Below are 26,861 nucleotides of genomic sequence, written 5' to 3' on the forward strand. Positions count from 1 at the left end.
GAGAGCAATCAGGGAAAACGACAGTGAAGTGAACCTAATCAGTCAGGCCAATTTAACACTTTCTTGCTAATCATGAGAATCGTAGAAACTATAAGGGCGATACCATATTGGGCGTTTTTCAAACGCCAACCCAATCAGTGATTCGGAGAGCTTAAGGCTGTGCAAAGGCTAAAAATAAACTTCTACTCGTAATATTTTTCAAAGTTTTTCGATTTGTAAATAATCAAGCTATCAAAATGAAAAAGTTTTCTCAGGAAAACATATTTTTTCCAATCATTACTTTTTGAGATATAAGCGCCTGAAGTTTGAATTTTTGGGACAGAACATTTCACATTCGGTAAGATATAATCCATGAGATTTAGAGGATGGATTGTTCATGGTATTGTTGATCTAGTAAAACAACAATTTTCTGAAAATATAAATTTTTGGAAAAGTTATTCAATTTACCAAAAATTACTCAACTAAAAGTTATTTTTGGCTATTTTTAGTAAATTGAATAACTATCTTAAAAATTGATATTTTCAGAAAAAATTGTTTTACTAGAACAACAATACCATGAAGTGACTATCCTCTAAATCTCATGGATTTATCTCTTACCGAATATGAAATGTTCTGTCCCAAAAATTTAAACTTGAGGCGCTCAAAAATTTAAACTAGAGGCGCTCGAAAGTAATGATCGGAAAAAAAATGTTTTCCTGAGAAAACTTTTTCATTTTGATAGCTTAATGATACACAAATCGGAAAACTTTGAAAAATATCATGAGTAGAAAGTTTATTTTTAGCCTTTGCACAGTCTTAAAGCCCTGCCGACTCTGAAAACGACAGAAAAAACTCATGATATGATCTCGCCCCAAGAATTCTGTTCATTTGAAGTTTTGCACGGAACTTGCTGCTTGTAAAATAACTAGTAGTTCTGTTAATAGTAGACCTCACGCAGTATTCTCATCCACAAGTACCTGATTGAAACTATAGACTTTATGGAAATACAGCAATAGACTGGCTTCTCCACACATCTGTGTAATTACTTGTCAGCTGATTTATGAAGAATTCTATAGTCTGATTTTTACTCTAATATTGACGTATGAAGGAGGCTCCTTTTTCCTTTTATATTATCATTGAAATGCAGAATTTCCAAAAAAAAACTTGTATATACGTCGACGCGCAATTGAAAAAGGAACATACCTTTCAAATTTCATGGAAATCTATTACCGCGTTTCGTCGTAAATGCGCAACATATAAACATTTAAACATTAAGAGAAATGCCAAACCTCGACTTGCTTCTTAGACCTCACTTCGCTCGGTCAATAATTTTAAATAATGATTTATTCATCAGAAAAATTTATCATACAATTCTGTGGTCTTTATTCTCTGGTCTGCTACAAATCATCATACAATTTGTTGCTCAAGTGAATAAAACAAAATTAAATAAATTATCTTTTGCGGCCTGATGCAAAGATAATTATGACAAAAATTATCTTTCGCAATCAGTCCACACCTAAAGCATCAAAACTGAAAGCCAGAATATCATCATGAATATTAATTATTGAAATCAATCAATCAAAATTAACATAAACCTACCTCAATTTATCACCGTAATTACAATGGAATTGGCAAATCATCCATATTATCAAGTAAATTATCTCAATTACCATACCATTAGGTTTTAAATCTCAAGAGCCTGAGGATATAAGATAAGAATTGGAGCATTTTATATTCAGGACATGTATACAGAAATCACTCAACTGCCAAAAACGTGAAATCGGTGGCCCTAATGTGTTACCAACTCATTATCTTCCATCCTGTGATGAAAGTTGATTGACTGAGGACCCTGCAACTGAATACCTCACGCTCAATATTTTTCCATTGCAAGCACATAAAATTTACACTTTTTTCAGAAATGTTGTGGAACTTCTCCATGTTGAGGTGTAAAAGTAATTATTTGTATTTATTTATAAAGTAGTCCATTTGAACACCATAGCGTACTCGAGTTTCAACGCCATTCTTGGCATCATCTTCAGTGGAAACTCTTCAGTGAAACTTCAGTGGAAACAGTTTCCACTGAAGATGATGCCAAGAATGGCGTTGAAACTCGAGTATGGTTTTTAAATAAACTTAATTTTGTGGATTTGACAATATTTGTATAATTACGTTTCGTATAATTACAGCAAGCACATACGATAGAAATTAAGCCGCGTTTACACCAAAGTTATTAACAAAATGTTAATAACTTAATCCATATAGATTCTATTAGATTGAACGAAACTTGACAAACACATAATATATTATCATCATGTGTATAATAAGTTATGTTCAATCTAATACAATCTATAAGGATTAAGTTATTTACATTTTGTTGATAAATTTGGTGTAAATTCAGCTTAAGATTCTCAGATCTATAAAAACAAAGTTTGGAGATGTAGGCTATATACTGGAAAAATAAGCAGTTGTTATTTTAATATAAGTATACCTAAGGTTTTATTTAACTAATTTTTACATTGCAGTTCGTTATGTATTAGGAAATTCACGGTTTTAGTTCTTATATGTTATTTGATCTTCACAGTCTTTCTCTCCCTATTTTGAAGCTCCCCTCCAGTCACAGGAAAGTGAAATTATCTAAATTTAAAAGAATGGTTTGTATAAATATTTTTGGACTGAACATTTTTTGGAAATCTAGAAGACATAACCTCATTTTGAACTTTTAATGTTACCTAAATTTGGGAGAGAAATAGTACAAGGTATTCTTAAGCTGCGTTTAAACCAAAGTTATTAACAAAATGTTAATAACTTAATCCTTATAGATTCTATTAGATTGAGCATAACTTATCATAAACATGATGAACATAAGAATGTGTTTGTCAAGTTCCGTTCAATCTAATAGAATCTATAAGGATTAAGTTATTAACATTTTGTTAATAACTTTGGTGTAAACGCAGCTTTAACATACTGACAAATCATTTATTTCTTGAACAGTTCTTGAAACGTCGATAGAGGTTTGTAGCTGTGTATTATGATTCATTTTTCATTATATACGGTTATACTTCCTCAAACTGCAAATAGAATCTGCACATTTAAATGGGACCTGATAGTGGAGGATTAAGTTATTAACATTTTGTTAATAACTTTGGTGTAAACGCAGATTAAGTTTTTCTCTCCCGATCTGTGCGTCATTGTATAAAAGAATAAAGAATGAAATGATATATTTTGAAAATGATCAACAAATTGGAATGAAACAAAAAATTTTCCTGACTAGTATACAACATGGGTTGTCAGTAAAAAAACATTTTTAATGCTACCACAGAGTTTCGAAGAAGTATTGCAAAGACATGTAATAAAAGCCGCTCTTGGCCGTCCCAGACGCTACCCAACAATCTTCTGTTTGTTGAGTTCCCCGTGCTAACCGTAAAGCAGCTCTATATGAAAAATTTAATTCTGTACCTGGATAAATGTAAAAATATATTTAAACCATACGTGATTTCATACAACTTCCGAGCGCAACCGAACTATATAAATATAGAACTGACTTGACTCATTGCCGAAGACAATTCACTTACATCAGCAAAAGTTATTAACTTGGTACCTCAACACTTTCTAGTAAAACATATTAATAAGTCATCCATTTGAAATATAGTTGGATGGATAAAATCTGTTAATGTATCTCACCTCTTTCATAATTGATCTCCTTATCTTTTGTCACCTCCATATAGATTTTTAGTTTTAATTCAGGTGTTTTTTCTATAGCCATCTCTGTGATAAAGCACTCCTTTTGATTATTATTTATTTTCATTTGATTTATTTTTTTTAAATTGATATATCGATTAAATGGGTTATTAATTTTGTAAGTTAAGATTGATACTCGTTGCAGCACACAAACCTCTGGTTTTGCTGGCAACGCCTATAAGCTAATTTTGAGAAGAATTATTATTTATTTCATGTTAATGTTTAAATTAAGTTTTTAATTGTGTTTTTGTTTTGAAAAAATTGTATTGAATTATGGCAAATAAAGAATTTGAATTTGAGTATTCATTGTAGCCACTACCAGCAAATGAATAGTCTTTAATCAACTTATTGGATGATTGATGTTGTTGCAGGAGTCAAGTCGCCGATTTGCGTTGTTTCTGGAGCGAAGTTCTTGACGAGAGCAGGATGGGCCGATCTACGCAACAGGTCCGACACAGAGCCACCCTTCCGCATGTTCCGCGACGAGGGCCGCACTTTCCTTCAGGTATGTCTCACTTTTTCAATAATATATTTATTCATTTCATTAATTTTCCACTTTACAATAACCTATTTACTCATTTATTTATTCAATTCTTTGTGTACTCAACTTGAGGGAAGGCGCAACAGACTTTCCTCAAAACTGTCCCACCTTTCAAAACCATTGATTGCCCTAATTGAACGTAATCTTTTAGGTTATTCAGACAAATTGAAATCTACCCAATGTGAGATCCTCACCCTGTCGTGGTCGACGACGGCATTTACGCACTAACGAAAACCCAGCTCACACTTAAAGCTATTTCAATCAAATGCATGTTATCAAAGTACAAATAATTCAAATTCATCTTATTTTCAGAAAGTACATTTTACAATATATTTCCTCTGAAAATTACTCCCCTAATATGGAACAAGTCCGTGTTTAGAGGAGGAGTCAATACAACAATTGGTATAATACAAGAAAGAAGTTGACTTTCTCAATCTGTAGATTAAAAACATAAGCTATTCAAACATATTCACATACAGTCCTCCATATTATGAGTCCTTTTATGATTTATTCAATTATCAAATCAGCACAAAAGAAAAAGAAACTAAAAATTATCACAACTCATATTCCTGATTTCTAGATACACAATTATAGGCCTACTTAACTCTTCAGGAGTCAGTTTAATGTTTGATAACAAAAGTCAAAACATCTATCTGAATACACATATAAATATAAAAAAACAACGGTTCCTGATTTCTAGAAACTTGATTATAGGCCTACTCAACTCTTCAAGAATCAGTTTAATGTTCGATAACAATAAATGTCAAAACATTTCATCTGAATACAAAATAATTATAAAAATTTATCAAAACCTTTATATTTTTATTCCGAAGTTAAATTTACCAGACTGATGAAATAAGGGACAGGTATTTTTACATTTTATGCACTTGCCATGATATTTTTTCTTCATCTTATCAGACAATTCTCTTGATAATAAACTTCTATCCAATAATGTAACCAACAAATTCAAGTTAATTATTATTATTAAATTATAATTATAATTAGGAGTTCGGTGTGAATCACAACATTTAATTTGGATTTTCGTTAATAATAATAATTTATTCATTAGCATTTGAATAATTGCAATATCTCAGAAATTTCCATCTGTAAGTTCAAGTTCTTCATTCAACATTTTCATTTTTGTATGGTTTCTTTCTGTAGCTTATTTCAAATTAATCTGTATGACGATGTTCAACTGTTTATTGCATTACATGTATACCATAGAAAACAATAGCGTAAGTAGATATCCCATGGTATAGGGAATTTATGTCGCAACTTTTACTGTTATCTCAAGCCGATTACTGTCGATTATTATCAATTTTCACTGTTTTGTTGGAGTGATAGTGTATGAACGGCACAATTTGAGAGACTACCAGCGTCACACAGCTGCATAGGGAATAACTATGTGAACTATCGGCTTGGGATAACAGTAAAAGTTGCGACATAAACGCCCTATACCATGGGATATCTACTTATGCTATCGTTTCTCTATGATTATACTGTGTTCAATAAATTGATATCTTATCTTATCGTAAGTGTCAATAATGAGAAATATTGGGTATTATACGGCGAGGCAGTACATTTCTCTGCAACGAGGATTTATCCGTCAGTAAAAGCCATAAGCACAAAAAATGCATAAATAATCAGAGAATAAATTGACACAATGAGGAACCGCGGTCTCCAACATTACTCTTCAGCCACATATTTCAAAGAGTTTTTGATAATTTATTTCATTGCAGTGGCTTGGAACTCAAGAGTTGAGACTGAGTATGGAGGGAAGACTGCTTTTGGTCTCACTGATGTGCAAGGATATGGGCGACACTACGGCTCACAGCTCCATATTCACACCATGTGTTGCATTCAGAGTGGCAGGAACTCCGAGTGAGTATATCCTTCTTTTTGTAAAATATAAACTTGATGCTATACATTGGTGATACTGGCCAAATCCAGAACTGTCATTTTTTTTTTATTCCTATTGACCAATGATTTGTGGATATAGTATAAAGTCAACGTTAGTAGACAGAGTCTGTCTACTAGCTTTGGTATAAAGTAACTTGGTAGTATTTCATAGATTTTTCTATAGTTTTCTATCTAATTCAATTTCTTCTTCGATTATGTATGATTATATTTTATTCATTATTTCATGTGTCTTTTCCAGTACTTCTGTTAAATATTCAGATTCATCCGGTTTTTTATCCATTTTCAATAACTTCTTCTTGACACTTAAACTTCTTCTTAAACTTAGCTCTTCTTGTCCTAGATTTACCTGTTCCTCTCAAGTTTGAATGATTGTTGTATTTTCTAGAACGATTTTTCCTCAACTCCACATATAGGTGGAAACTTAATATGTATTTTTACTCATAGATAACAGAAAAAATAAGACGTTAATGATGTAAATTATGAGAAATAGCATAACATCTCATACCATATATACAATCAAATTCGTAGATAACAGTTTATAGTGATGTCAAATGGATAATGGTTTCATTTCTGAATGTGTAATTTCATTTGAATAAAATTCTAGTATAGAGGAACTACGTATATTATATTTATGCACTGTAACTGGAGGAACTAAAAAACATAGTTCTTCAAAGTCAAACTTATTATTACAAAAACATGGAGAAGAGAAAATTATTTTACTACAAATTAATAAAAACTTGTAGTACCCTTTATATTAAAAACGTAAAAATATTCCAACGACTAGTTTCGATTATAACTTAGGTCATTTTCAAGTTAGAATGTAGAAAATAAAAACCAAGCTGATACTACATAATATGAACTTATATGTTCATTTTCATACCACAGTATCATTTTTCATCGACTTCATCTTTTTTGTTCATTCAAAAATTATTCTTCAATTCTATGTTTGGTTTTCAACATCTAAATTTTAAATTCTAACTCACCCATAAAATTAGAGAAATATTATTATGTGTATCAATTTCCACATTTTTTCTGACCAGCATTGTTTTAAGGTTTGACTTAGATTTTTAAGATTTCCCCTGGTTGAACTGTTCAAGCACAGAAGTCTCGAATTTTGCCTTAAGATTCTACTGCACACCCACCTAACAAACTGAAAAGTAAGCATATTGCTTACACTCATACCTCAAGAATGGATTGGACTATTTCCTTGAAAGTTCGTAGGACTCAACTATATGCTTTTACAGAGAGCATACGCTTTCCATAATTTCATTATTTCTTCAAGTTTTTCTTATTTTAGCTATTTAAACATGAATTTGCTATTTTGGAAAAGCAGCATCGAGAAACGAATTTGAAAATACAGTGACCTTTAGAATAACAACACAAATCTAAATCCGTTTGAATTTTGTTCAAATTCCAAATAGTTTTGCAATAAACTGAGTCGTTAAATTGCAAATTTGAACCAAAAATGAACCGTTACATTGCCAACCTAGTTCGAGGGTTATTCTCCAGAGAGCTCTACTGTTGAAACGTAACCCCCACCACCTACTACTTACATACTAAGACTGCCCAGCAGTGTATCAATGAATGAATTGAAGAATGACCACAAGAAAGAGTGGGAATGGGAGGGGAATAGATGAGAAGTCTGTTACACTCTCTCTGTCTCTCAATTCCAGCTAGCTTTTGCCATATCCATGCCATGTGTGACTTATTAGTTCGTTGAAACGTGACAGTGACAGTTCATCCAGTCATTAATTTTGTGATAAGTTACTATGGGTTTTCATTTATAGAAACGTTTTGCCTTGTTTATTCTAGACAATCCTTGTTAGTGAATAATACTTTTTCTATTCTATTCCTATTGACTTCGAATTACGTGAAATGTTATAAAAATGTTGAAGTGCATGCGACCAAATTATTTATCATAAAAATGGACGAAACGCCGAAGCCTCATCAAAGTCGCCGACGCTTTAGACACAAAAGTGGACGCAGATTGAAACTTAGCGCGAAACCGCTTAAACGAAGAGGAACAGCGTTAATTCAATACTGGGCTTCCAAAAGGTAAGCTAATATTTGATACACATCCATAATTTCCTTCATCAAGAACCATAACAATCAATATATCTCCATTTGTAATTTGAGTAATAAAGCTTCAATTCTCAATCGAATATACAATTATACATGTCAACGTTTTTAGAAATATTGAACAGTTTCACGATTCTATGCTATGAAAGCTCAGGGAACTTGGAAAACACCCATTCAAAAAATGTCAATTGTCAATTACGAATAGTGTAATCGGCAGACCTATCTTACACTAATTTTACTGCATTTTCCATATATATTTTCACTATTTTTTGAATGGGAAATTCGTCATTGCCACCTATGAATAGTCCTATTGATCTTGTTTTTTTTTTTGTAATTCCAGGGGCAGAGGCAGAAGTGAAGCTCAGACCGAAGAGTATAATGACTCCGAAAATTCTACGATAAATACGTAAGTTACCAAATTATTTTTCTGATGTAGATATTCTGTTTCACGTATTTGTTATCAATGTCCAACTATCATAGATTGAAGAAAGCTCGGGTGTATTCAGGATTTACAAATAATATTAAATGTTTTAAAAATAGATTCTTTTTTGCAAATCATAACTGTTATGTTCAATGGACTTTGGTTGTACAGTTTTCTTAGATCCACTATTATTGAATAATTATATCGTCGGTGTTATGTAAAAAGGGCGAATCCGACAAATTCACTATTTCAGTTTTTTTGCAAAATTAAATTCCTGACATCTGTATCTATCGTTGTGTAAAAGTGGCGAATCTGAATTATTAATATTAGTGAGGTTATTAACAAATGTAACTAAGGCGAAAACAACATCTTCTTTGAAAATTATATGTGAAAAGGGCGAACCTGATAATCGCCTGTTTTACATGCCAATTCCGCTCTATTGTCTACTTTCAGTGAATGTAAAAAGGGCGAATACAACATTCGCCGTTATAGATATCCGATTTATTATCATTATTAATTGAATTTCAATTCTTATTTTAATATTATTGTCACGACAGTATATTATTATTATTATAAAAGAGGAAAAGGTACTTGCTCCAGAAAAATTCCTGATTTCATTGAAAAACATGCTCGTGACCATATCTTATCAATGCCCAATGTAGAGTCCCATTATTGTAGAAAATCCAGTAATAAACTTTATCTTTCTTCTCAGCTTAACTTGGAAAAGTTGTACCGTCTATATTTGGAAAATTGTAACGAAGACAATAAAAAAATTACAGAAAACAACACTAAGCTACTTCTTCAAGATAGAAAATCACTAATAATTCCGGTTTAAAAGTCTGCTTAAAAGGTATTTTTTTATTCGTATGGAAATCTCAGCTTTCATAAGCCTGGAAAGGACCAGTGCGTTACCTGCAATAGATACAAAACATTAAGTGAAGTTGAAAAAACTGAAGAAAAAGAAAAACAAGACCTTCATGTGTTCAATAAAAACAGAGCTAGAGAAATAAAGCAGGAAGAAGTAAAAAAATGCACAGATAATGTTCAAAATAAAAGAACTGTCTTAAATATGGATCTTCAAGCTGTTTTAGAGTGTCCTAAAGGAGAAGTATCATCAATCTTTTATGAAAGAAAACTTGCTGTATATAACTTTACAATTTTTGATTTAATTTCAAAAGAAGGAACATGTTGCATGTGGGACGAAACTGAAGGAAACAGAGGTTCTACTGAAATTGCTACATGCATCTTCAACTACATCAATTGTCGCAAAGATGTGCTGGAGTTTTTTTTATGAGTGATTTTTTTATGGGGGGCAGAACCTTTTTTTTATGAGTGATTTTTTTTATGGGGGGCAGAACCTTAACCAATTTATCTCTACTGCTTTCTTGTATGCAGTAAAAATGATACATGCTAAAAAGATAGAGCATGTATATTATGAGCCAGGTCATTCGCAGATGGAGGGAGATTCTATGCATTCAGTCATTGGAAGAGCTGCAAAAAACATTCAAGTAAATACTCCATCAGAATGGCAGTTAATTTGTCAACTTGCAAGAAAAACACCCAAGCCATACAATGTTGTGCCAATGACTCATAACTCATTTATTAATTGGACATCAGTAGCCGAAGAAAATAAAAAAAAGGCGAGATATGAGACAGTGGATGGAGAAGTAGTGGAATGGCGAAAGATAAAATGGTTCTTGTACCAAAAAGGACCACCCTGAATCCATATTTTTTAAGTACGGCTACAATTATGTGGAATTTAAAGAAATAAAGCTCCTGAAACGTGTAAGAAAGCCTCTCAAGAAACCTGATGATCTGCCAAAAGCTTATACCAGCAAATTACCAATAACCTGGGCTAAATATCAAGAGCTTCAAGATCTATGTGTTTCAAAAGTAATACCTACTCTTCATCATAGGTTCTATGAAGAATTGCCTCACCAAGGAAAAAAAGCAGCAGTAACAACAGTAAACGACGCCAGACAAAAACCAAAGAAGAGAGGACAAACAACATCCCTGAAAACTAAGAAGAAGCCGACTTAAATATGATTTTCTACATTTTCTCAACAATTTTATCCAATTATTTTGTCACAATAAAACTTATTGTCTGAATAACTACTTTTTCAATCCATTCCCTGTTTAAACAGTACATTTTAAGAAGGGCGAATATGTAAAATATATGTGTTAAAAGGGCGAATATACTGCATAATTTTTTTTTTACATTTTGGTGAGTGGATTAGTATTTTAAACTACTCATCAAGTGTTGAAATTTGAAGAAATATGTTAATAGTTTTTGAAAACATAAGAATATACTGGTTATTTTATTTGAAAATAATTTATTTTACTATGCAAAGTACAAAAACAGCTCCCCTGAAAAAGTATGAATTGTTGGTATCGCCCTTTTTACATAATACCGACGATATGTTTTCATTTCCATTCCGGAACACAGTACTTTCAAGTATGGAATACTGTAATAAGCATTTATGACCGTGAATAACAGTGTCTTTATCTTCTTATTTCCAGGGCCTCTGACGCAGATTTCGTCGCTGAAGAAAGCAATGTCTGTGACACTTGTCCAGAAAACAAAGACGTTTACGACACTCATACAGAAATAATGTAAGTAGAAATCACTGTATTTTTTATTTGAGATTTGTTAGAAAAATATAATTTCTATTTTCCAGTAAAACTGTAAAAGTTTCAGGGATTTCTTTCTAAATATTTTTTGAAATGAAAAATAAGAAGATTTCCTCAAATAAAAAAAATCAAGTTCGCAAAAACACGCATAAGAGAAAGTGATAGGTCATCAGAAATAAATCATTGGATAGGTCATCATTGGAAAATAAATCCTCACAATGATAAATTGATAGAAAGCAACTACTTCCAATCTGGTGTGGCATAAACGTTATTTTTTATTGAATGAAGGGTGAATTCCTGCAATAGATATTCCATTCTAGAGCTCGTCGTCTAACAACCTATATGTTTTATTCACCAATAATTTATTGACAATTTGTTTCTTCTTGTTTTTCAGTGCAGAAGAAAGAAAAAGAACAGAAAGCAGCATCACCAAATTAGAAGGTAGACGAATAGTGGACATCAATTCGTTTATTGTGCAAATTCAACAAATCGATAAAACATCCGGCCAAATACCGGATGTGAAAATGTAGTTCGCGAACTATTGTATGGGGGCGGTAAAAATTGTTCAGCAATGGAGTATGGGAGGATGAACGAGGAGGCTGCTCTAAAAAAGTTAGTGAGATAGCTGGACAAAAATTTTGAAATGTGGGCTATTCATTGATGCCGATTTTCCATTTCTGGCAGCATCGCCGGATGGATTATTAGAAGATGGGCATGGTATTGTGGAGGTCAATGCCCTCAGACAATAAAGGACCTACTCCCAAGGGAAGCAGCAAAGTTGAAAATATTGAAATTTTGCAAAATTGAAGATACAAATATCGAATTGAACACAAACCATAACTACTACTATCAAATACAGGGACAACTCCACATTACGAAATGTCAGTACTGCTTATTTTGTATATGGTCGCCAAAGGGGACAGAAGTTGTTACTGTATACAAAGATGAGCAGTTCTGGAGTTCGAAGATTCTTGAACAAGTGAAAAAATTTTATATGGACTGTGTATTGCCGGAACTTGTTGATCCTCGACACATTAAAGTATTATTAAAGTAATACTTTATTAAAGTAAACTTACATTAAAGTAATGTACCTAGGTTTCATAATGGCCTAGGCTTATATTACTTTAATGTAAGTTTTAATAATAAATAAGTGGTATGTGACAATATTTGTTTTTATTTTCCATTATGGAGAAATACCACAACATCTCCTCAAACACAATCAATTATACAAACATAACTATTCTTCCTTTTCTCCTTTTATAGTAGTAGTTATAGTTTGTGTTCAATTCTATATTTGTGTCTTCAATTTTGCAAAATTTCAATATATTCATTTTTAACAAAGTCATTTTTCATTGTTCATTGCACCGGTAAGGGCATTTGTGCAGAGAGAAAAAGAGAAAGAAACGAGTGAGAGCGAGGAGGAGAATGAGAAGATTTAGAACGGAAAGAGTGAGGAGAAGTGGATGGAAAAGAGGGAGAAGAAGAATAAGGGGAAAAGAAGGAGGAGAAGGTGAAGGAGGAATGAGAAAAAGATTAAAAAGAAGGAGGAGAAGGTGAAGAAGGAGGAATAGGAGAAGAAAGAGGAGAAGGTGAAGAAGGAGAACAAGAAGAAGGAGAACAAGAAGAAGTAGGGCTTATTATTTCTCAAAATTCACGTAATATTGTTTGAAGACCATCAAAATATTTATCGTCTTATCTGTCTCAACTTCCGCTGAAATATATATTTAAAATACATAGAAATATATTTTCGATTACTTCTTTTATATTATTTTTTTATTATTAATAATACTTTTTTAGATTAATTTTTCCATTTTAAAACAAGTAATGAGTTTGTACTTCTCGCACACATTTTGTGTTTGAGAAAACTCACAAAGAAAAGTTTTCTTCTGATATTGATAAATTTGAAGTTGTAGGGTATAATAGTAGCTTCAGTTTCTAGTGTAATAGTAGTTATAGTAACAGTATAGTGTATATTTATGTGATATTGAATTCCTGGGCTGACTACCTTTAGGATATAATTCAATTATCTTCTGACTTATTGTAGTTTATCAATGTAAATTAATAATTAATCCTATTCTATAAAACTAATTTACATTATCTAGCATGTTTACTTGAAGCTACACAATTTTTCCAACAAATCCGTCTAAATTGATTAAAAAATAGCTGGTGAATGCAGCACTTCTAGAGGCTTTAATGTTCCAAGAAAATGTTTAACTGTTATTTTTATTCTTTTTTCTATTTATTTTATTTATATATTTTCAATTTTATTTATTTATCCATTACTATAATCTTTTTTGTTCTAATCTTTTCCATACTGTAATCATCTTGTTCAAAACAACAATTTCATTCTTCCCAAACAGGTTCTGTAACCTATGGGTTATTTCCAATTATTTCATTTTATTTGTATATTTATTTATTATTGATTTATTGTTAATGCAAGTTTGATTTATTGTAAACTGTAGCCTATGTATATTGCTATAATGCTAAAATTCGATTTAGATTTGACTTGATTGTACAATTGATTGTAGATTACAAAACTAATATTTTTTCAATGTATTATTTTACGGAAATAAATTTTATTTGAATTTGAATTGGTTTTTTTTTCAATTCAGAACCTGACAAGAACTTAGCTTATTTTTAATTTACAAATGCCTGTTATGAAAGATTTTTCGTTACTCGCTCATTTACAAGGCCAAGAGTCATCAATATAAATAATTATTTTTGTATAACAGATTTATACATACTGTATAACAGTTATAGGCCTACTGATATAATAGAGAATCTAGCAATGATTTTGTTCAAATTGGTGTGAAATAGGTTGGAATGTTGCCTTTCAAGATACGAGCAGCACTCATGAGAATAGCTTTGTCCCTTTTCTAGCATTCAATAACGTAGTAGCCACAGTTATTGGATCTATGGAATGTGTATGTTCTGTGAACATTTTAATGAAAATAACTGTTTAAATTGTGCTCAAGCTGTTTTTTTTTTGTAATACGAAACTCCTGTTTTCTTTTTTGCAACTGTCTATTTCTACCATTTTTTTGCACAAAAGCTAAACACTTCGACCATGTTTGAATTAACTACTTTGTGAAAATAATTAAGAACTGACAATTTTGTGAAGTGAACAACTACAATACTTAGCTTATATCGGACTATATGTAACCTTATCTAAAATTTGGAGAGGAATAGCACGTGGTCACCTTATTTTTTTCTCTCCCTTTCATTATTGATGATGCACTTATTGTATGAATCAATAAGTTTTAGGTTTAGGTAAGTTTAATAGGTTTAGAAACCTATTACATAGGTACTAGAATAATAAACCTCCTTCCAAATCACTTTCTCATGGACAATAAGATCAGCGGAAAAATTAAACTGGATATAAAAAACTGGACATACAGTAATTTCTGTAATAATTAGATATATGACTCGAGATTTCTGCTCCAGCATTTTTTTTTTTCATTAGTTTTTTCATTTTTCAGTGGACTCGCTTACCTTTATTTTGAGTACCTATTCCTCTGTTTTCTTCCTTCCCCCCATTTCTCCCTTCCTTTTTTCCTCATTACTTCTCTTCTCTTCTTTGCCTGCCTATTACATGGGAAACCATAGTTGGCTAGGTATCTTCCTCTCTTTTTTTTCTCTTCTCCAACACACCCAAACACTAAGCCCATGGTTTTTTATATTTGTAACATTTTATTGTGTTTTATTTGTTTCGTAAATCTTTGTAATTCTGTTTTGTCTTGTTTTGTGTGTTTTTAATAAATTGAATTGAAATTGAAATTGAAAATTGAATTGAAATAGAGAATTTCATTGATATGCTGTGTTATTGTGACGGCAGGTGTACGCGAAGTGTCGTTCTCAGCGGACGCCCATGCGACAGAAAGCGGCACGGGCAGCGGCGGCGGTCTATCGGCCAGCGAGTTCGTGGCGATAGCGGTCTGCTCCGTCCTGCTGGCTCTCATGTACATAGCATCCGTCCTGCTCTATCTGCACACGAAGCGACGTCACCTGAAGGAGCGTCGCGACGCCGACGGGGTTGGTGGGGCGGCAGACGCCTCCAGTCAACTGGTGGAGGAGGGTGTGGTCAAGAGTAATCCTCTACTGCGGCACTGTCATGATAACACTGGCTACATGAGCGACTCGCACAGCTGTTGCACAGAGACTGAGGATGGTTCTGAGGAGATGGGGCCCGTGTCAGATGATAACAGCGTCGGCTGCACCAGCATTCAACAGGTTACCACTTGAAATTCATCAAATTCCCCATATATTACTCCCAGGCCTATATTTATCTACCGACCTTGACCATCGAAATATAGTAGACCCATTTATCTAGAGTGGATCTCATTTGATATCAATAAGTAACAATATTTGATGTTCAATAAATTGCTATAATTAATGAATAAATGGAAATAAATCCAACTAAAACAAATTGCATGTCATCAACTACCTGGCATGACTATTAAATTGTAGTTGAAAGCACAGGCTCACCTTAAAGCGTTTGCAGCGCAGTAAACATTTGCAGATAGATCCTACAATGTTTCTCCAAAAAAAAAAGAAATCAAATCTTCTAGTGTCTACTGTTCTCAAATAAAAACATAATCAATAATTATCTTCACCTCCTAACAACAGTTGAAGAATGAAAATCTTTGATTGGATGAATTAAAACCAGTTAGTAAAAATGTTTAGTGATTGTAATCCTGTAATTCAAATCCTTTCAAATCAATTTGTTCAATTACAGTACTTTGATTCAACATGAATCTCAAACATTGGAATCAAATTTCATTTTCAAAACCTACAAAAACATTTACATGAATATGTGTGACCACTGTATCAACAAAAAATGAAAATCAAAACAAAATATAAAGCATAATGAGTAAAAAGTCGAAAACACAACTCAAATTATGATACTGTATTAAAATAAACAAACTCTACTCGAAAACTGATAAATAAGTAAATTCGTATGGCTTTTGTTGGTGGGGAGTCCCCGGGGAAGGTCCCACCGACCTTATATAAATATATACCTGAATATTATATACCCGACTTATTATACCTGAATATATAATTTAAGCCATCAATACAACTAAAACGACTATGATACTTCAGCCGGGACCGACAAATTAACACTAAATCGAAAATTGATGCAATGAAATAATAGGGAGTACACAAGACCCCTATAATTCATCACTATTTTGATATTAATATTTTTGTATTTACATAATATTTATACTATCCGTATAAAAATTGGTGAAATGAGATAATGGGAAACTCACAAGACCCCTACTGTTCACCATTTTGATATCAATATTTTTTATTATAGATTCACTGCTATTGGTTTGAAAACTGGTGGAATGAAATAATAGGAAACACACGATACCCCTTCTTTTCACCATTTTGATATCAATATATATAGATTAACTACTATATATATATATATATATAGATTATAGATTAATATAGATTAACTGCTATCAGCTTGAAAACTGGTGGAATTGAATAATATGAAAACCACAACCCCCTATTTTTTAATATTTTGAAAACAAAATTTTCTATTATTACGATTCATTACTATCAGTTCAAAAAAAACTGATGAAATTAAATAATAGGGAACACAAAAGACCCCTACTTTTCACCATTTTGATATCAATATTTTTGCTTTTACAGATTCACTACTATCAGTTTAAATAAAACTGCTGAAATGAAATAATAGTTAACACAATATACCTACTTTACACAGTGATAAAAATTTGAAAACTGATGGAATTAAATTAGAGGAAACACACAAAATCCCTACTTTTTACCATTTTGATATCAATATTTTCGTATTTACAGATACACTACTATCAGTTTAAATGAAACTGATGGAATGAAATAATAGAAAACACAAGATCCCTACTTTTCACATTGATAAGAAATTGAAAACTGATGGAATGAAATAACAGGAAACACACAAGACCCCCTACTCTTCTCTATTTTGATATCAATATATTTGTATTTACAGATTTACACAGACCCCTATTTTCCACTATTTCAATATCCATATTTTTGTATTTGCAGATTCACACAGCGGCCCAGATTCATCCTCACGCGACAGAGATCTACGCGTCGGACTGCAGTGCGATGCAACTGCAGGACTCCAGTGCTATTGAGAGGTTACCCGAGGAGAACGTCTCAATAGTTGAGACTCTGGAGATGAGGGAAGATAGGCCCGAAACAGTCCGTGCTATAACAACGGCTTCAACGAGGAGAAAGCTGTACTTCAACCCCGCTTACTTTGAGCCAGAAATGCTATTAGTGAGTTATTTAAATATTATACATTTTTATGTGTTTTACACGACGTGCAGTGAATTATTTTAAGCAAAATGATAAGCAAATTTGTTTACTTACTCACTAGAGTACTTTCAAACGGTAAGCGTTCATTTTCAACAGTAAACTGTTGTACTCCAGTCAGTAAGTAAAAAAGTTGCTTATTTACTAAAAATAATTGGTGCACGTCATGTAAAATATCTATATCAAAATAATAAACATATTATATTCAATAATATTATTTATAATTATTATTATTTAATATTATTTTTGATAATTGATTTATTATCAATAATAATCATATTTTTGATACCTATATCAAAAATATGTTAATTCATCTCAGCTCGGAATGGATCGAGCCATCATCCTTAAAAATGATATAAGGTTTTCAAGTTATTTAGAATTAATGAACGAAGAAAATTGGCAAATTTATCTCTATTTTCGTTACACTACAAATTACTAACTTTTTGGAAAATAGTAAAACAGTGTTTTCCAGCTAGACTGTAGAATAATAATGTTCCTACTATGAAAAGTATGGAGGGTTTGAAGTCAGCTTGAAATCGTATGCACCTCGTATATAAGTTAAGAACTCATGTGAACAGTCTTCAGCAAAATAGAATATGATTGTAGACGGTATTCATTAAAAACGAAGATTTCTTTGCGTTCAAAACACCCAAATAGTTCAATAAATAATCTATTTAAACTTTCTGTGTTGCAGTGAGGAGATGTAATAGTAGATAGCCATAGAATATAAAAAAAAGACTTGACATACTGGTAACAACTTATTAATCAGAATAGAAAGATATTAGTTTCGGTTGTTGCACGATTATCAATCTTCAATATAATCTAGTTAGCTGAAGGTATAGTGATTTTGAGAGTAACACGATTATTAATCTCATTTTTTTAACTCTGGCTAGAGACCTTGTTTCTAGATTTTAGCGAGAATAGAAAATAGTTTCTCACTATTCAAATAAATAAGTGGTTGTAACAATTTGAAGAATTTAATTCAACAATATTCAATACTGTATAATAGGCTACTCATACTGCACTGTAATTTAGGCTATACAATACTAAAACATTCAAAACATTCAATAACTCAAAAATAGCAGAAAAATGTTACGGTATATGGATAGATTGTAATAATATTGTTTTTTTGCAGGCACCTCCCCCTGCGGCGCTGGAATTCCTCTCGAAAATTCGAGAAGTAATTGCAATAGCCAAGCACAAAATGGCGGCCAAGAGATTCTTCCCCAGCCTACTGGGAATACCCGAGGAGATGGACCATCATCAGATAGCACAGGGCCGTCACAGTCATCACGGCTCGGTTCGTAGCAGCGTTAAGACCAGCCGTCATGAGCGCAGCGGCCGGTTCACGCCGATCCAGTCGCTGAGAACCACGCCCACTTGCGAGGGCTGTCCTGGCTGTGGGTTCGAGTCTTCCTTCGCCGAAAAGGAGTGCAACGACTGCTGTAGAACGGCTAACGAGAGCAAGCAACGCAGCATACGGAAGTGGCTAGAAGATGTTCCATTGGCTGCCAAACCAACCAAATGCGAGGAAGAAAAGGAGAAAATCAAGGTACCGCCCAGGAGAAACTATGTAAACAAAGGTAAAGCACCGGCAGTGCCACTCACTGAGAAGGTAAAACCCGAGCCGATTGACAAGGGTGAAATCATTCACTTGAACAAGATTGAACCAGAAATTAAGAAATCTGATGTAGTTTTGTCGTCATTCATCAGTCCTCCTATCCAGAACAACAAGATGGAAGAGATAGAGAAACGAGAAAACGAGCGCAATCTTCTGATTAAAACGATTCCAGAACCAAGCTTTGTTATCACACCTGCCATTCAGAACGGAATCAGAAACTCAATCAACAAATCAAAAGAGAATGCTAGATCTGAAAACCGACAGAAAACTTCACAGAAAGTGATAAATAGTGATGCTCACTCCGAGAAGTCGATTAGTCCCAAAGCGGCACAAAAAATCAAACATCCATCACAGCCTCCCCCACCTCCTCCTCCTCCCCCTCCTTCGATCTGTAGCAGTGTGGACACCGACAAGAACTCGCAACTTGGAAAGACTGATTCGCCAGAGCCCAAAGTGCCCAAAGTGGCAAGGAAACTCATGGATGCTGTCATCAAAGAATTCGAAGTCAACAGAACAACCACCAACCCTAAACCTAGTCCACCAAAACGAATCGACTCATTAACGAACAATCATGACGATGAGCATTTGGACACTGAGCCAGAGTATGAAACAGATAGTTTAGAACGCACTCTACAAGAAATCAAAAATCAAAACAACGGATTGTCAACACCGTCCGACTATGGAGGAGTGGTGCCTAGGCTCAATCCAAACCCCAATGTGACTCTTCCATTGGACGAGGAACTCACTATACAGAATACTATCTTCAATAAGAAGACAGGAAACACAACAATGTCAAAGATGAAAGCAAAACAAAGATGAGTACGATGATCATGAGTATGAAGTGATATTACTGAATCCAGAAAAAGAAAATGAGAATACAAAACTAATCTTACCGGACATTCTATCACGTGGCGAGGGCTACAGTCTGGTGAGTGAGGTTTATGTCAACGATAGTTTCAGTTATGGTTCCTCAAGTTTGCCAAGCAATGCATCATCTTCATCTGCGTGTTCATCTTTGAATGATGAGCATAAAATATCATATGCAGAAGAGAAGCCTGGTCACCTTACAATTCAGGTGGAGGGAACACCCACATACAAACAGGAAGACTCTGACAGTTTTGAACCAGACACTCTGGACAGGAAAACCTGCGAAATTGAAGATATGTGAGTTTAGAGAGGAGAATAAGAATATAGATGTACAAAATGAATTGTTTACAGATTCGTTAGAAAGACCACCACATATACCTCTGAGGAGTAATGGTAGTTTTAGGAGTGATGAATGTAGGCCCAATCAGTGGGGAAGCAACCAGGATTTCCCAAGTATATTCGCTGCTAATCCGTTGAGTAGGAATTTTGGTAGTTTGAGAGAGATTTTTGAGGCGAGGAACAAGTTTAATCAGTTGGGTGGTTGTAATAAGTCGGAGGGATTCAGTCCACCAGGTTCAATACACTCGTTGCATAGTGACACAGACTGTTATTCGACGTTGTCCTGGAGGAGGGCGACCCCGAAGATGCTGAGGCCGGATGCCAGGCAGGCGAGGAGGCAGAGACTGCCGTCACCCGACGCACGACCACCTCGTCCGCCCAAGGCGAGGCAGTTCAGGAATGTGCCACGACCCGAGGCGATTCCGCCCCTGCCGCCACGCAGCATCAAGCCGCCACTGCCGCCAAAAAACGGAACAGTCAGAAGCATCATGGCCAACCGGCCACTGCCAGCCCTGCCAGGCGGCAGCCGACAGCACAAGTCCCGCAGACCGGCGCCGCCTGATGCTTCTGGCTCCAGTCTATCAGAGTACGAGCCGGTCAACGGGATGGCGCCCTACACGCCGCCGCTGACTGACGCGGCTCGGGCAAAGCGGGACATCACCCTCAAGCAACACCGCGCCATGATCAGTACTGAGGACTCGGGCTACCTCAGCACCGATTCCAAGCAACACCGCGCCATGCTAAGAACCGACTCCAAGCAAAACCGCGCCATCCTCAACACCGAAGACTCGGGCTACCTCAGCACTGACTCCAACCAATCCAAGCGGCCCGACAGCCTCAGTGAGACGGACGACTCGCTGTGTGACGGAGCCAGTGAGTCAGGTGGAGAGTCCATCGCGACTGACTCCTTCTTCTTCGGCGGCCAGGCCACGCCCAAGTTGTCGGTCGCTAACTCCATTGACAGCGGCCTCGGCTGCGTCGGGACGTCCAACCCCACCATCAGTGACACCGACAGCAATGTCAGCTTTATTACTGTGCTGCCCAACGGCTTCGGTAATCGGCAGGGCGGGGTTGTTCTAGTACCTTAACTCACTCAATACAAAACAGGTAATATTAAAATATAATTTTATAGATCTATCAAATTGGATATGTTGGTCATCTTCAAAAATCATGTAATTATTAATTTTGAGGAAAAAATAATTTGAGAATTAATCATACTTGTCGATTAGCTGCAGAGATAGTAAACCTCCAGAAATAACAGTGAACTGTACTTAGTAAAATAATGAATAACTCAAAATTGAGAAAAAAATTGTTTTCCAATTGAATATAAAAATTGCAAACCTCTGACAATATATGTTAAGGTGAGCCACAGAGATTTCAATATTAAAATCTGGCAGAGTAGAACTTGAAATTATAGTCCACATTAGTACCTCTCAACCTTGATTCAAACTACTATATCTGGAGATATATTGTTGTGATCAATTCATTTTGGATTAGTTGATCAGTATAAACTTTGGAATATTATACCTACAGTAATTCAGTACCATCTTGGTTAGAAGTCTGGTAAAATAAGTCTTTCGACTAAGCTAATTTATTTGTTGAATATTAAATAATTTTTACATTATTCAAGTGCAGTGTACAATTTGTTAAGTTTACAATATTCGGGATGGTTGCATCACATCTGATTATAAATGTTTGATTAGTGCTTTCATTCACCATTCATCCACATTTATTTATTTATTTATTTAATCATTCAGAATTACACAACTTACAGAAAAGTACCACAGGCTAACTTACGCCCAAAACGGTTCCATTTCCTATTTATAAAACAGTCCAAATGTAGCTAGATAGATAATCAATCAAAAATTATTATTAAATGGAAATTCAAAAGTTGGATGCTGTGAATTATCTGGTTTATAGTATTTGATTTTGGATTTTTGTTTAATAATAATTAATTATCGATCACTATTCGAATAAATGCAATTTCATATCAATGATTACTTTTGAGGATAGAACTAAAAGAGTTTGATCATCTCATTACTGTAAAAATGGGTAGGTAGGCCTACTATTTCATAAGTCATTTGCTCACTAGAAATATAGTTTTTTCAAACCTTAAGAATTGATGTTTGAAAACAAGATAGTATAGGTAGTCTTAATGATAGTTTGTAAAGTGTAATATTTATTAGTATATTCTAATTTATTATCAGTCATATCTCAATAAGTCAAGTGAGTAATGGTAGATTATGAACTTAGAACAAAAGTGTGTAAATAAAGAATGAATGCCGTTATAGTGCAGATATTCAATGAAACTAACATATAGCTGAATATCAGCAAAAATTAATCATAGACATAGTGATAGAGGCTGGGTTGTGCAATCTAATATACCTTTAGCAGATTTGGAAATTTCTAAGATTTCCATCAGCTAGGAAATATAGTCTACAAAGAAGATTCTACATTTAATACATTACAATACTACATAAAATCGCAGAAGACTTTAAGCTATCTAATTAATCTGAAAATTCTCTAGAAATTGAATACCACTATTTAATTTATCCTTGACAAATACTCATTCTCCATTAAAGATAACCCAATAAGTTATCAAGAATAGCATTCTTCGATTCAGTACAATATTTTTAATTATATTGAGTGGAAATCCATATCTTTGCAATGCAGTGCTAAATATACATAGATAATGTACTACATAACAGAAAACACTTTACATTCTATAATACTAATTTAAACAGGAAACACGTTACAGATATGTGATAACACTTAGAAACTTACATTATTTTTGAAAATTTTCAGTTTCAACTGAACAACAAAAATCAACACCACTCACGGTTGACAAAGTTTGGCACCCTCACCGAAAATATTTCCAAAAATAATTTAAGCTTCTAAGTGCTTTTCACCCATCTGTATCGAGTTTCCTGTTTCAATTAGTTTTATATAATGTACAGTATTTGAAATTAAAATTGAGATAATTGAAGGTAAATCAAAGTATTGTAAATGTGCTTATATTTGGATACTATACTATCCATGTTGGATCTTGAGAAATATTATTTGATAAAAGATGCAGATATTTGGATAGCTGTTAACAAATGTTTAGTTCTCAAGTGGAGAGATAAGAGAAAAACAGCTAAGGTATCCCTTACTTTCGACCACTCAATCGGAATATATTATTCTATACTTTAATCTGAGTTTTCAGACAATTGGCTTAATTTCATTCAGTCTACATAATACTTTTATTCAATTGTATAAACTTCTTCAATAGATAGAACAGATAAGAGGGCAGGTTTAATTAGATTATTGATAGCTCATTACCACTGTGCCACTCGAAATTACTTGTGAGAAATTGGTTTTGGTAGTTACTCTATGTACATATTATTGTGTGAATATGTAATTATTGATGTAGAATAGAGTGGGCCCATAGGGGAGGGAGCGGGAGAAGAAGTTGGTGAATAAGCTGAATAAGCTTAACGCTTCACCGATTCACAGCAATATACCATGAGCATGTACGAAAAAATTATTTTTAAAACTATAACATTTCAATATTAATATATCCCTAATTAATTTAGTCTATGAAATATATTTCTTTGTATTAATTTATTACGTTTTTTTGTTTAGTAACTAATTTATTATTTCTGTTGAGTTTTTGTTTATATTTATTATGAGATTTGTACAATTAAGAATATTATTGAAATCTCAATAATGTATGAATTTACTTTTAATGAGTAATGTTGATGATATTATCTGTTACTTCGTCTTTGTTGAGTTTATAAATTGTTGAATATTATTTATTTGTGCCTTGACATTCTATTCCAGAGAGAAGACGAATATTTTCAATATTTCTTGTTGAATGTGTTATTCTTGTCATTTTTAAGCATAGTAGTATTCAGGAATGACAATGAATGTTGAAGAAACAATAAAAAAATATATGCTCAGTTTTTCTTTTTTATTAATTTCACCTTATTCTCTACTCAATAAGCCCACACGAAACCGGAAACTAATATAAGGGCAAACTCAAGTTTAAAAGCATTTTTGATTGAGTGATATCTCAAAAAGTAAAAGATTTTCCTCAGAACAGAATAGAATAAAATAGAAATCTATTCAATTTACTAATGTATTACAATGTAATATAGTGGTGCCTATGTTTGCAGATAAATAAAGATCATCCATCCATAATCGACAAGTTACGAGCTCATTATTGTATATTTTTTGATGACTTGATTGTGTGGAAGTTTTCCAATATTTTCTACAAGATGGTCTACAATTTTAAACCGGAAAATTTGAGTGAAAAATAAAACTTCTAAAGACAAAGATGCTTTTGATATAAGATGGATCAATAATGATAGCGATTGTCAAGGATAACTTTTGAAGTAGTCATTATGAAAGAGATAAACGTTTACAAATCTGTAAAATTCAATCTATCAACTTATAAGTGCTGACCCAGCAAACTGAGGGCCTATATTTTAGGTTGCAATTAATGGTCTATCAAGAAGATTAATAATGATATTCTCACAAATTATATAAAAGTATAAATTTTTTTTTAATAGAGTTTAGCGTTCTTACAAAAATATTATTATAAAATTATCCGTTCAAGAACTATTTCAATATAAAAATAGAGGATGCTATAAAAACAGTATAATAACAAATATGTAAATAATTATCTTCACTTTTCCTTTATAAGGCTACTACAATATTATTGAAATGAAATGAAAATCGTCGAGTACCGTTTTTATATTTTATTCATTCACAGCATATTTCGACTCATTATATCCATTTCAAGTGTAAATGTCGATTGAAACTTTTTATAAATACTATTAATAATAAAGAGAGTTCTTGACGATTTTTATTTCAATTCAAGTTCATCTTCACTATGATAATTGATGTATTGAAAAGTCAACAAAGGATATTGTAAAGCTTCTATGATGAAATTAAAGTGCTGCTTCAAAGAGATGACTCGAATGTTGCTTTATGATCTATCTCGAAACTGGGCAAACAAACATTTTACTATATTATACGAGCTCGTAATATCCAGTTTCCACTCTGCACCAGACTCGATATAGTTAAACTGTATGGACCAAAATTGAAACATCAATATTCCATCTGTATATCAATGTCAATGCATGAATGAGTTAAGGCTGTGCAAAGGCTAAAAATAAACTTTTTACAGTTTTCTCAGGAAAACATTTTTTTCCGATCATTACTTTTAGAAATAAGAGTGCCTCAAATTTGAATTTTTGGGACAGAATATTTCAAATTCGGTAAGAGATGAATCCATGAGATTTAGAGGAAGATTCTTCATGGTATTGTTGATCTAGTAAAACAAAAAAATTTCGAAAATATCAATTTTTTGAGAAAGTTATTCAATTACCAGAAAGAACAAAAAAATCCCTAAATAAGTTATTTTTGGGTCATTTTTAGTAAATTGAATAACTTTCTCAAAATTGATATTTTTGGAAAAATTATGTTTCATTAGATCAACAATATAATGACAAACAAATCCATCCTCTAAATCTCATGGATTTATCTCTTACCGAACTTAAATTGTTCTGTCCAAAAATCTAAACTTATTTATTATTATTATTATTATTTATTGATTCAATGATACAAAATTATTATTTAAAATAATTTGGGGAGGATCAACAGGCACAGCCCAAACTGTTCCTCCCCCGATTTTGATTCATTAAAATAGTCCAGAAAAAAGGTTATTTTCCCTTCACTTAATAAATTTTGTCTAATTTTCTCACCAACACTTGAAACAATTATTAATTTTGAATTTAGAAAGATTAAGATCTAAATTGATAACAAAATTTCTTTTTACTTAGCACTCGAAACTGTAAAATAAATATAAATTTGAAATATTTTGTTCCGAAAATTAAAACAATCTTCTCCACTAGAATCACAGCTGCTTATCAATTTAGGCGCTCATATCTCAAAAAGTAATGAACGGAAAAAAATTTCCTGAGAAAACTTTTACATTTAGATAGCTTGATAGTATAAAAATAAAAAAAATGAAAATATCACCAGTAGAATGTTGTATTTTAGCCTTTGCACAGCCTTAAATGAATCATTGATTTGAATGTATACTTGCTATTTGAATACTATCTATTTGAATGCAAAAGCATTTAGTTCCAGATGGTCCAATTGATTTTTCCAAACATATTAAATAAGCTCGTTAAATAGACTAAGAAACAAATATAAATATTAAGTATTAAATTCCAGTACAATATTAAACCCTTTCATCAGTATTTCAAGTCACTAATCCTTGGAGTGCAAAATCCGTCTCTAGTTCGTAAGCACACATTTTCTGCCTAATTTCTTGCCAGAAATCAGCTTTAAATTTCAACTGACATTGATCAGGCAGAGGTCCATCACAGGAAGAATATGCTCCTTAGGTG

General features: G+C 33.0%; 1 protein-coding gene and 1 long non-coding RNA gene across 2 annotated transcripts; both read left to right on the forward strand.

Annotated features, from left to right (window-relative positions):
- Nucleotides 1–4,069: 4,069 nt before the first annotated feature.
- Nucleotides 4,070–21,636, forward strand: LOC120349702. The gene is given in 7 exon segments (XM_039420225.1): nucleotides 4,070–4,222; nucleotides 5,998–6,139; nucleotides 15,145–15,539; nucleotides 17,361–17,597; nucleotides 18,769–20,058; nucleotides 20,090–20,401; nucleotides 20,403–21,636. Coding segments are annotated over 7 exon segments (3,675 nt in total). The 3' UTR covers nucleotides 21,549–21,636.
- Nucleotides 8,578–11,888, forward strand: LOC120350009. Its single transcript, XR_005570572.1, has 3 exons — nucleotides 8,578–8,663; nucleotides 11,199–11,291; nucleotides 11,704–11,888. It is a non-coding gene; the product is annotated as an uncharacterized LOC120350009 (long non-coding RNA).
- Nucleotides 21,637–26,861: the final 5,225 nt, after the last annotated feature.

Source organism: Nilaparvata lugens, chromosome 2, assembly GCF_014356525.2.
Source record: "Nilaparvata lugens isolate BPH chromosome 2, ASM1435652v1, whole genome shotgun sequence".
Classification (NCBI taxonomy): Eukaryota; Metazoa; Arthropoda; class Insecta; order Hemiptera; family Delphacidae; genus Nilaparvata; species Nilaparvata lugens.